This window comes from Mesoplodon mirus (genome assembly GCF_964341445.2).
Source record: "Mesoplodon mirus genome assembly, contig: HAP1_SCAFFOLD_820, whole genome shotgun sequence".
Lineage (NCBI taxonomy): Eukaryota > Metazoa > Chordata > Mammalia > Artiodactyla > Ziphiidae > Mesoplodon > Mesoplodon mirus.
In genome coordinates, this window is record NW_028295217.1 from 54,042 (window position 1) to 67,475 (window position 13,434).

The window sequence follows — 13,434 nt, forward strand, 5'->3', positions numbered from 1 at the left end:
GAATATGACAGACTTGAAAAAGACAATTTATACTAACGTTCTATGTTTATATGTAAATTTCTTAAGCGCAATTTCCATCGGTTATAACTGGGCGGGATTTCGTTATGTTTCTCTGACTTTTGCATCTTAACGCAGTAATGATGCTCTTCTCTCGTCCTTCCTTTTATCCCTTCTCTGAAGAACTTTGCAAGATCGGCATGTTGCTCGCGCATCTCCGCGTTTGGGTATCTACCGGAGTGCTTCTGCCGACGGACTTGTGCTTTTAAATTATCGGCTTTATTAGCACTGACATGGAGACGTTGATTTAAAGAGTCTCTTCAACTGCTTGAGGTTTCGAGAAACCTTTTTTCTTCGGCATCATAAATCACTGAGGTATTCCAATCTCGGCCTATCTAGTGATACCGTTCTTAACCTTCTTAGCTAATATCACATCGTTAGTCAAAGATTCAGACGCAAGTGTGTATGCGTTGTAGCGACGTATGTACAATACGCCTTTATACTATCACCAGACCCTAGATGGCTAGAATGATGCTGAGATTTAGTGACCTTGTTTGGCTCATCCCACCCAAAGTTGCCTTATTATAAGTTCTTTTGAGGTGATGAAAATAAGACAATTTATTTTCGCTATTTTTGGCGACAGCTACCATTGGATCGTTTGCAAGACTCCGCCAAGGAAATTGATATTTCTACGAGCATAGCTCTTCGGACTTTTATACAGCATAAGTGAAGCGGAAATGCTAGACGTAAGGTTGCATACTTTGATACACGACAAACGGTATTAATAAAGGTAGAATAAAGCAGTTTCTAAAGCCATGTGTTCAGCAGATCTAGGAATAAGGGAGGACGGTATACTTAGATATCTAAGTGCGTAACTAACACACAGCAGATTCAATAGAAAAGAAAATGTTAGATGATTTAAAACGTCAAAATAGAAATGAAACTGAATCAGTTGAAGTTTGGACGACTGACTAACAGAGAATTGGTTAACATGATACAACTTCTTGTCTGCCATGGACAACAACATTGGAATGGGAGGCACTCAAAAATACCGTAACAAGGATGAGGCTAAGAAGATTGTTAATTAACATTGTTAAAACGCGCAAATATAACCTTTTTCAACATGTTGCTAGAACAAAAAAGAAGGAAAGCTTTCGAAAATAATCACAATAAAGAGGGAAAATCACTTAAGAATGCCGCAGATAAATGCTAAAAGAATACACCCGTTTAGAAGTCGTCACGTGTTTCTTGTACACGAGCGCCAACAACAATTTATTGCAATTCAAACAGCTTGTGTTTTCCTTGTCACTAATGGTTTTCGCCCACACATACAAACAGTCATCAACAAATGAATTTACCAAAACCATAACAAACAATCAACAATCTACTTTTGAATAAATTTAATTATTCTGAATCCTATAAAAAGAAAAAAAAGCAAATTCCTCTCCACAGTATCGAACGATATATGGTAGAAATGTGCTTAGCAAGAAGCATAATACTGTTATTAATGTTAAAGGATAAAGGATGAAGTGGTTGACGTTGATCAATCCTTGGGATGCGCCATGCATTCGACTTCATTAGACATCATAGAGGTGATTGAATGCATATGTGGCCTATACAATGCCTTGCGGGGGCCAGCCGATGTGTCAAGGCAGTATTTTTATCCTCCCATACAATTCTGGTACCAATTTACCGACTCCGAAGTGATAGTAATCTTGGTGAGCCCGCCGCGCGGTATCGAATGCATTTTGCATTGCAGGGCGCCTCTAACCACTGCGCTACACGTGTCCGTTATTATCGTTACGTTTATCAGTCTAACGTGCCCTTCCTCATCTTCGAAGTGGGATTCTCCACGGTGAAAGTTTGAAACCAACGTTGCACTGTGCGTTTGTTAACAGCTCCTTGACCCCATGCGTTAATTGTGCTACTCTATGTCCCAGTCTGAAATCGTAGAAATAGACTTGTCGAAATTTTTCTTTTGACACCTGAAATTCTAACGTTTTAGATGTGTCAAAAACATAATTGGCAGCATTAATTAATTATGAAGTTAATTAAAACATATACAAGAAAAAGATATAGAGAGAGATAAGATAGGGGCACGTGTAGAGCAGTGGTTAGAGGTGTCCTTCAATACACACTTCATTCGATCCCCACGCCCTGGGCTCACCAAACCTTCCATCCATCCGGTTCAACAAACTGGTACCAGAATTGTATGGGAGGATATAAAAAACACTGAGTAGACACATCGCGCAGCACCTCCAAGTTATAGTATAGGCCAGACATCATTCAATCACTTCTACGATGTCCGATGAAGTCGAATGCATGGTGCATCTATTAGGGATTGATCAACGCCAACCACTTTATCCTCTATCCTTTTGTAGAAGAAAAATGACATTACGAAAGCAGCATTATTCTCCGAACAACCTAATACATTACTAACTAATTATGTGAATAAATAATAAACCTGATTTTTCGTGAATGAAGTTCTAACTTTCTTTTCTTGGCAATTTTGGTCCACGAATTCAGCTTCGTCATTTCGAGCACACCGGTTTTTTTTATCATTCATCTTAAAGTGTTACTGTTAGAACGCAAATATCCTTACAAAATACATGTGAATTTTCAAATTTACCTGTTGATATCCATATAAAATATTGTTGACAGAAAATGTAGGGTTTTCCATTCGCTCGAAATTGTATGAATGATAATACGAAGCAGCTACAGCAATTCCTCAGAAAAGAGGAGAATAAGCGGCGGAACCATAATGAAATTCGGTGTTAATGTCAATCAACTCGTTTATTTGCTATTAACAACCACAATAACATTGAAAATGAAAATTAAAAGCGGTGGAAAGTAAAATGACAATTAGGCAATCGACATAACTGTTTGCAAGCACTGTTATTCTCATCCCGTATGTCGATAAGATCATTACGACGTCTAGTTGTACTTTAATTGCGGAGAAACAAACTTTCTAATTGTATAATAAAAGAATAGAGCTAAATAATGGTACTCAATAATACGCAAAAATTTTGACCTCGCAATTTTACCAAAGGGGTGCATTTCAGTGCTTGGCCACGTTGCCTTTGGCTCGATCTCGTGTTCTCGGCAACCGAGGCCTCCATCATTCCGGATTCCAAAAATTGGTAGTGGATATGTTTGGGAGGATAAAAACATTGACTTGATAGGTGAGTTGCCCAACGAAAGTCATTGTTTAAATGTCATACTCATTCAATCATCTCTAATATGTATTAGCTCGAATGCATAGCGCATCCCTGAGGCATTAATATCACCAACACTGAGGATAACATTGAATTAAGAACAAACACACTTAATTGATGGATTTAATTCCAATGATTTCTGTCTGCATAACATGTCATAAAATTGGAATTTATAAAAGTCCTAACACAGCATTGCCATACACTGCATTTGCATATTTTCTGAAATTTAATGACCAAAGTAAAAATCGTAGAATTCCACTGTTTTCTTCAAAAAAGGCATTCTTTTCTAATATATATGTATATATTCGTATACTTTATGATGTCAAAAAATTTAGGAATTTGGGCATTCTTTGCATATTCCTTGAATGTGGATTTTGAAGCAAATGTACACCAAAAGTAGTATTCGAGAAGAATCTTGTTCTATAACCTCAAAGCGACAAAGCTAAGTCACTTTCTTAAGTCTCCAAGCTCTTCGCGGTGCTCAAGTACTTTAGTTGTCGGAAAATTATTGGGAGTTTTGGATAAACCATCATAACTCATTATGTGCTTACTATAGACTAGAATTATCATCAGGTCTAAACAATCCATCGTCGTTTGCTGTCAAGTTTTGTTAACAAATAAACGTTCAAGGTTATGGCTCACCTCCATGTTTCCTATAATTCATTCAACGATATGGAAGACAGGTTTCATAGGATTAGATTACATTTCGAACTTCCCAACAGAATTTACCAGGGACTTCTCAGACATCACAAGATACGAGTGTACTTGAATATTTATGAAATTATTAGTGTCCTAACGCTATCACTTAGCCATGTACTTGAAAAGGCTGATAGAATTTCGAGACAACGGAATGACAGAGACGCTGTGTTGCCTGTTATAACAGGTTCGAAAAAATCTACTTTAATGTGTACCAAACAGGTCAATACTAGATGTAGTCAATGTAGAGGTTGTACACTGCAATAATTGTAATATGTATATATATATATATATATAGTGTATATTGTAAACGATACGGATTTCAATCATGTTTAAATGATGTAAAATGTAAACGTCACATTTTAGAGAAACATTTTATTGAATATTTTGTGAAGAAAAATCGTTTAAAGGGTGCAAGTTATGTGGACACCTAGCATTTTTTCAGACAATCGTTTTGACGAAGCCGAGTGTTCAACTACATTACAATTTCATTCGTACAAGTCTTCTCAATGATTTATTCTTTTTTTTTAACAAACAATTAAACAAGATATTATTGCAAATGTTGAGCTTCAGAGCTTAGAAAATACAGTATTTATAGTCGTAGCTTCAATGATTTCTTCTAAGATGATTCTCACTTCACCATCAGCAATCTGTCGCCCTAAATTGGTAGTGTCAGAAAAAGTACCTACTTCAACATTTCCAGTGCATTCACGGACTACAGAATCCAACTTAGACAAGAATAAGATCTTCGACAAGACAAAACGACAGATTAAAATTGTCATCAAAGTACTGAAGACAAGAGTAAAACCAGAACAAATGATGCGTGATGTGATCAATATTAACCTGGAGTGATTGGAGCTTGCTAATAGTCTCTAAATAAGAGCATATGAAATATTAGGATTTTGATTGTGAATTAATTTCACCGTCAGCATCTTCGACAGCTTCGCTCCTTTTATCATCCGACTCTTTTGTCTTATTTTCTTTATTGTCGACGTTCGAAGTAGACGCAATCTGAATTCTGTGTTCGACGCACGGAAATAACGAGCTGCGACTTATACTAGCAGCAGTGGTACACATGTATACAGTATAATACTTGTAAATGCTTACCTAGTTAGATGTACAGTATATAGAATCATTTTATATTACACAGCTATTCCGCTAGCATTACGAAACCATACGATTAAAATATGAACGAACCTCGGTGATTGATCCACTTGGCTCATCCGATGCTGCCGGACCAGTCTCCTCAACAGCTGGTGTTGAATCTTTATTTAATTCGCTATTAACGATATACTGAAATCATATCAAGTAAACCAATGACACGCCATTCTCGATGAGAATGTTTTGAAGAGTCGCTAATTTAAAAAATGAATTCAAATTTTTAGAGTATCTTTACACGAACGAAGAATACAAACACACACAAGCAAATATACACGCCCAAATATTCACATGAAAATACGTAGGTATACCTTAATACGTACACATGAACAAACGTTTATATGTATATATATCGGACCACAGTTTAAAGATTTAGGTTCTGTCAGCATTCGCATTTTCGTTGAAGAACGTACCACCAGAGGTAAGATGCGAGCACTTCTGCTTAGGAAATACTTTTGATTAAGGGCTGGTAATACCAATGAGGAAAAAATTGTTACAAAACATTCTTTGATAATGCCCTGATAATGTCATACTTTTGAATGAATTGGTTGGTGTTTGTTCAGTACGACGATGATAATACACTACAACTATGATTCTTAAAAGAGATTTCAAATGAAAAACAACCAATTGCTGGTAATAACTGGATGTTCCACGGATTTCCACTCACTGAGGTTATTCCTCACTGATGGATCTCGAGCCGGTTAGTCGTGAGGCTACGTGGCGCGTCCCCAGGTGGCGGATAGGGGGTCAAACGCGAACCAAAAGCGACCTTGTGCTTCCCAGAGCAGCAGGTGGATCAAAGGGATGAACACTCTTTTTCTGCTGCGCAGATCTGGCAGTGCAAATTGTATTCTACAAGTCAATTCGGCCAAAAGCCTGCAAGCAAGTGACTAGGAAGTACATGGGAGGCGGTTAGGAGTCCTGTCCACTCAACTCCAATGAACTCTGGGAAAGACTGGCAAGCTACTCATTAGTATATTCAGCCGCCATGGTTAGAGCCCGGCAAGCTACCCCATGGGTACAAAAGATGCCAAACAGAGTAAAATAAATGAAAGTCATTCCCCTGACCACGAAAGGGCCCCCGATAAGGCAGCGTTGGGTAGGACGAGTACGGAGAGGCTGCTACAATCTCAGGGCTATCTGGGCTACCTAAATGTGATAGGACTAAGGTGACGATCTGTACCTACAACGCAAGATCGCTTGCATCTGAGTCCGCTGTTGAGGACTTGCTGATGCAGGCCAGAAAGATCAGATACGACGACATCGGACTGGCTGAGACGAGGAGACATCATTCCTTTAACGCCGTTTATGATTCTGGAAAAGAACTCTTCCTTGGAACATGCGACAATAGAGGAGTTGGAGGCGTTGGTGTCCTCGTCAACACGAGTTTGGCCATGAACATCGAATCGTTTAAACAATTAACAACCCGAATCGGACGGTTAAGGTTGAAGAGATGTGGGCCTATGCCGGCTCTAATTATCTACGTCGTCTACGCAGCTACCTCAAGCTACGACGAAGATGAGGTCGAAGCGTTTTATATGGACTTGGAGAAGTTCTACAGAGAAGATCATACCTCCTTCAAAGTCATAATTGGCGACTTCAACGCTAAGATTGGACCGAACAGGGAGAGAGGCTATCCGAGTTTATCATGACGACCAAGACAATCCATGGTAACTCACAGTTCCAAAAGCCCCTCTCTCAACGCTGGACGTGGGAATCCCCCAATGGAGAGTACCATAGTGAAATAGACCACATCATAGTAAACCGAAGATTTTGCATAACCGATTTGGGTGTGCAAATGCACTGGCTCGTCTCTTCACAGGCTACCTGCCAGAATGCAAGGTTCCAAACAATGGAAGACCAGCAAAACCGTGTTGTTGTACAAAAAGGGAGACCTCCACGACATTGGCAACTATCGCCCAATCTGCCTGCTGTCCGTCGTAAATAAACTCTTTACTAGAGTCATTCTCAACAGGATGGACAGAACATTGGACGAGGTACAGCCATGCGAGGAAGCAGGGTTCCGAAAAGGATTCAGTACGATAGACCACATACACACAATAACGAGGCTCATCGAACTATCACGAGAGTATAAAAGACCGCTCTGTCTCACTTTCATCGACTTGAGGAAAGCCTTTGACTCCGTTGAGACAGAAGCGGTTATAGAAGCTCTGGGAAACCAGGGCGTCGCTACCCAAACACCACTCCTTCGTGAGCTATAGAAGAATTTCACGAATAGAATACCGTATCGCCATTTTACAACGCAATTAAAATGAACGTAAAGAGGGGTGTTCGACAAGGCGACACAATGTCGCCAAAACTTTTCACATGGAGCCTCGAAGACGTTATGCGAAAATTGGAATGGGACAATGAAAGAGTGAAAAATGATGGTCGGCAACTACACCATCTTCGCTTTGCTGATGATATCGTCCTTATAACATCAAACATCAGTCAGGCGGAACGAATGCTTGCCGACATTGACCGAGTATGTGGAAGTATTGGTCTTCGACTATACATGACGAAAACGGTATTCATGAAAACGGATCGGTCTCAAAGGCCCCATTTAAGCTCAACGGAACAAATATCTCCGAATGCAACAGTTATGTGTACCTAGAAGAACTCGAGAACTCAAATGATGAATGACGTAGCTCCATAGCTGAGCAGGAGGAAGAGAGCAGCTTAGGGAGCTTTTAAGAGCATCGAGGATGTAGTGAAGAGGATGAAGAACACTCGACTCCGTGCCCACATTTTTGAATCAACGATGCTTCCTGCATTAACATACGCATCAGAGACCTGATCGCTACGTAGGCAGGATGAAAGAACACTCAGCGAAAGGGCGATGCTAGGAGTGTCTCGTGTCACGCAAGTGAGAGAGGGAATACGAAGCTCGGACCTACGTCAACGATCGAAAATTAGAGACGCCGTCCTTTACGCCAAAATGTCAAAAATAAGGTGGGCCGGGCACGTGATGCGACGAAATGGCAACCGATGGACAAGAGCCGCCACGGATTGGATTCCTCGGGATGTCAAGCGCACAACAGGAAGACCACCGACCCGATTCTTCAGAGTTCTTTACAAACACGCTGAACGAATGGTATGATGCTCAACGTGTCCCTAGAGCGAGCAGAACCCTTTGGACCACTCTTGCACGCGACAGGGACAGATGGAGGAATTACTGGCGCCCGCTTGATTCAATCGAAGATCAACGGGAATACAGGTGATACAGTTGAACTGGATGTTAAATTGTATGTTCAAATAAACGCTTGTGTTATGTCGGCCGAAGACAACTGAACTTTTTCGAATTGTTCAACGAGTGTAAAAAATACAATTCATAAGCCACAGAAACATCCAGTGTTTCTCATATGCGAAGAAAGTAAAGAGAGGTACATAGAAGGACAAAGATGACTTCAGTGGTGGAGCAATATGATGCATCACGACACTTGGATTATCGAGAACAGATTTTGCAATGGACTGCAGCTGCTGGGAGAATGAACAGAACTTTAAGAATTTTTGGAGTACTTCTAATATCTCGTTGTGAAAGTAAAGTGGCTTGTGCAGGCGACGAATCAGAATCGAGGGTACCAACATCTTTTGAAGAGATGAACATATTTATTAGACTGTGCCTTCACATAACAACTGTTAACACTATTAAGAGGAATTCCAAACTTCGCTTATGTATTCCATCCTCTTGAATCCCAAATCCCATCAAGAGATAAATTTGAAAATCTGTCTTACTTAGCTTACAATGAAAGTAGAACTGGAGACTTTTAAAATGTCTTCTAAACAATATGCGAATTGCTAACTTTGCTTCAGTAGAGAAAATTTCCTGTTTGAAAACCTCTCTAGGACGCTGGAAAGATTGCACAAGCTCAAAGAGTTTTCAAATTGGTGAGTAGAAGCTCCTTAGGTAAAGGATTAACTATTCGGCTTTGATTAGACCATGAAGGAAGTGGCATGTGGTCGATTCCATCAACCATCATAGGAATGATTGAATGCGTATTTGGCCTATACACTAGCCAAAGGTGGCCCAATGATGTTTCAAGTTAGTGCTTTTATCCTTCCAAACAAGTTTTAACCAACTCGTCATCCACGGAGAGATGAAGGCATGGTGAGCTTAGATGAAGGGATCGAACCTTTGTTCGATACAGTGCATATTGCAAATTCACCTCTAATCACTGCTCTACACCAGCCCCTCCTGAGGTTATATATATGTATATATATTATAAATATATAAATGTTATATGTATATATGTTTGTATATATGTTTGTTTGTATGTATATATACATATATACAAACTCCACAAGTATATATATAAATGGTATACCAAAAGGTTCAAAAGTTGATGGCAAAACGTTTAGGTTATACGAGTTGTTACGATAGAGTCGAGTATCTCTAATGTCTTCAATGATAAAACATATGGAATCATAATAATAAGCTGGTACTCTTAGTTTCCTTCTTCTTAGAACAGTTCCGTCGCGAAAAGAACTAACCCGTTTGCAAAAAAATTTTGCAAACTTTAATTTGTACAAAATAAGCTTCTCAGGCGACGCGTGATATAACGTCTGCATCGGGAAGCTGTATAGATTAAATATATGGAGAAGAGCAATAAAAAAGTAGTGGGTGGGCGAGCAAAATAAAGAGCTGAAAGGAAAATGAATCATGCTAAATAGAACGATAGCAAAATAAAGTCAAAGAACAACCGTCAATGTGGTAGAAACCTTTGAAACCATTTCATTGTCAGGAACAATTGTCTTATTCATATCTGTAGTTTTATCCTGAACAGAATATGTTAGCCTTGAAAATAAATCAGGAAGACAGCCTTTACAGAAACACTTGAAACTTAACCTACCAAAGCATTTTCTGCCACAGCGAATCCAGCCTAAACTACAAATATATTGCGCAATGTTATTGCGGCAACTATAAAACACAGCTCCTACCATGATTCCACCACTGCTACATGATTTAGTGGAAGAGAGATTACGCGAGGTACACGGCAATGATGGTTTACTTAAATAGAGCAGTGTGAATGCACCTTTTTTTACTAATTAAGATATATGCACTGACATATATGAAACCGGAGGCGCAAAAAGTTGATTATGATCTTTTCGTGCCTTCACTCGACTTTTTCTATGCTCTTCCAACACCTTCATTAACGATTCTGTGGAAGCACCAGAGGGTTGTTTCTGAAAAATTTTTCGTTTTAATTCTGGAAAGGTGTCCGACTAATAAGAAACATTTTCATAAACGGGTTAAAAGATTCGACATTAGAGATGATTCCACCGTTCTTCCAAGAACTCAAACACCGCGATCTTTTTTTTTAACGAATAAATAACTGAGAAAAACTATGCTGTTTTTCATGCCAGGGTTATCAATGTTTCGCAAGAATTTACTAACCTAACTTATGTGTAATAGTCACTTTTAAATATACTTCTTGCTTAAGTTAAGACAATAAATACTCGTTTCAGAATTTTTGATTATCGAAGATACACTCTTCGTTAGGATCAAAGGTATACCTTTAAAACCTCTTGAATTGTCCTTATACTTAAATGAAGCGATCCCGTGGTTTCCGCAACAGAGTGCTCATCAAGTGTAGATGAAGCTAAAAAGAAAAAACAACTCTATACACATAAAAGGAACCCGAACTAAAGCCAATTTTTCCATGTAAATTACCTTCAGGCAGGATCAGAGATATACCATGGAATTCTTTAGCAAGATCATGATGTCGAGATGTAGCTTTGGCTATTAAGGCTAAAAAACATATATGTATATATACACATATATGTATATATATGCATATATATATGTATATACACATGTATGTACGTGTGCATACGTATATATATATATATATATATATATATATATATATATATGTAAAAGAGTGAATATGCAGTGGATGGCTATAGAATTAATATGAAAATGCAGTAACACACAAATAGGAGTGCTCGTTTGTACGACTCCTGAAGATGAAACAGAAGGGTTTGTCGGTTCGTTGGTAACATACGATGAATCCAGAATCCGCTTGGGAGTACTCCAACTATGACTCAAATTAAGCTGAAATTTGAACGCCTCAGGAAGCTTAAAACATACAGTAACAGTTCCAAGAAAGTTCTTAATCACTTTTTGCATGTCTAATAGCATGTGATCGTAGTCTTTATTGGTAACATCACTCGTTATGTTTTCCTTGTTTACGATTTTAGTACTAACGGAAACCTGGAACAAGATATTCAATCGTTTAATTATTGCATGGCACTTTTATCCACTGCGCTTTTCCGCGCACTCTAACTTACCTCAACTTTCCTTCCCACCGTTTCTCCACACGATTTGGTAAGTTTTTCCACTTTGTACGGTTTGTTATCTGAATTTTTGGCGTTGATATGCACACATCGCTGCTCAAGAAAACGAAAAATCTCACACTCTGCTAACCTTCATATTACGACGATCTGTTATTCCAACGTATTTAGTGTATTTTAAGCTTTGTTAAAATTAAAAAAGAGCTAATGAAGAAGTTTGCGATTATTCGGCACACATAGAAGAAAAAACATAACTAGCCTCGAAGAACAACTCTACTACCCTCTCTTGAACTTTTTTTCGCTTTTTCTTTTTCGTAGTCTTCCTTAAAATATCATCGTTATTTGATTTATTTTTTCTAGTTATTCGTCGTAAAGTCGAAAAGAAAAGATGTGATTTACAAATATGATGAGATAAACTCCATAATCGTTGTTTTGTCTCCGACACGAAGAATTAATGTGTGACAAAGCAGAGAAGCTGTTATACCACTAAGGTTAAGTATTGTTAACCATTTATTTTTTGCATAGGTAGGTTATATGTTATTGCCTTCGCATTCGTATTCTCGTCCGATCGATACCTATCGTTTGTGCGCGCATCCGCAATGCTGTTACGGCTCGCTCAACCTATCACAGGTGTATTTTTGCTCTGCCTACTTTCAGTCTATGTTAATTTTGTAGCCTTTTTTCTAACTCACAAAACTTTATGCACTTTTTGGCATAGCAAAATGTTTGAAATACAGACTTGGTAAGTTAGAGAATAGTTCTACGTAGTGGTTTTCTATTGTGGTTGTTAAAAATTGTAATTATGCATCAGAAAGAGAGACTTGTAAATTATGTAGTTAGGTACATAGAAAAGTACACATGCGATGTACACATGCGCACACACATTACATTTATGCACAATTGAAAAAAGCTTCAAAAATTTTTACTCACTCACCGACATCATATGATTCTACCTTCTACACCGCAACACCGCAAATAAACTAAACCTCACCCAGTGCTGTTGTATTATCATCGTCGTACTGAACAAACATCAACCAATTCATTCAAAAGTATGACATTATCAGGGCATTATCAAAGAATGTTTTGTAACAATTTTTCCTCATTGGTATTACCAGCCCTTAATCAAAAGTATTTCCTAAGCAGAAGTGCTCGCATCTTACCTCTGGTGGTACGTTCTTCAACGAAAATGCGAATGCTGACAGAACCTAAATCTTTAAACTGTGGTCCGATATATATACATATAAACGTTTGTTCATGTGTACGTATTAAGGTATACCTACGTATTTTCATGTGAATATTTGGGCGTGTATATTTGCTTGTGTGTGTTTGTATTCTTCGTTCGTGTAAAGATACTCTAAAAATCTGAATTCATTTTTTAAATTAGCGACTCTTCAAAACATTCTCATCGAGAATGGCGTGTCATTGGTTTACTTGATATGATTTCAGTATATCGTTAATAGCGAATTAAATAAAGATTCAACACCAGCTGTTGAGGAGACTGGTCCGGCAGCATCGGATGAGCCAACTGGATCAATCACCGAGGTTCGTTCATATTTTAATCGTATGGTTTCGTAATGCTAGCGGAATAGCTGTGTAATATAAAATGATTCTACATACTGTACATCTAACTAGGTAAGCATTTACAAGTATTATACTGTATACATGTGTACCACTGCTGCTAGTATAAGTCGCAGCTCGTTATTTCCGTGCGTCGAACACAGAATTCAGATTGCGTCTACTTCGAACGTCGACAATAAAGAAAATAAGACAAAAGAGTCGGATGATAAAAGGAGCGAAGCTGTCGAAGATGCTGACGGTGAAATTAATTCACAATCAAAATCCTAATATTTCATATGCTCTTATTTAGAGACTATTAGCAAGCTCCAATCACTCCAGGTTAATATTGATCACATCACGCATCATTTGTTCTGGTTTTACTCTTGTCTTCAGTACTTTGATGACAATTTTAATCTGTCGTTTTGTCTTGTCGAAGATCTTATTCTTGTCTAAGTTGGATTCTGTAGTCCGTGAATGCACTGGAAATGTTGAAGTAGGTACTTTTTCTGACACTACC

At 38.4% G+C, this 13,434-nt stretch overlaps 1 protein-coding gene across 1 annotated transcript in view; it reads left to right on the plus strand.

Annotated features, from left to right (window-relative positions):
- Nucleotides 1-13,370, plus strand: part of LOC309797647 (uncharacterized protein) — a gene marked incomplete at its 3' end in the record, with an annotated part of 32,696 nt that extends 19,326 nt beyond the window's left edge. The window contains exon 6 of the mRNA XM_082646105.1: nt 13,311-13,370. Coding sequence (XP_082502231.1) covers nt 13,311-13,370 — 60 coding nt within the window. The remainder of the gene's footprint in view (nt 1-13,310) is intronic.
- Nucleotides 13,371-13,434: the final 64 nt, after the last annotated feature.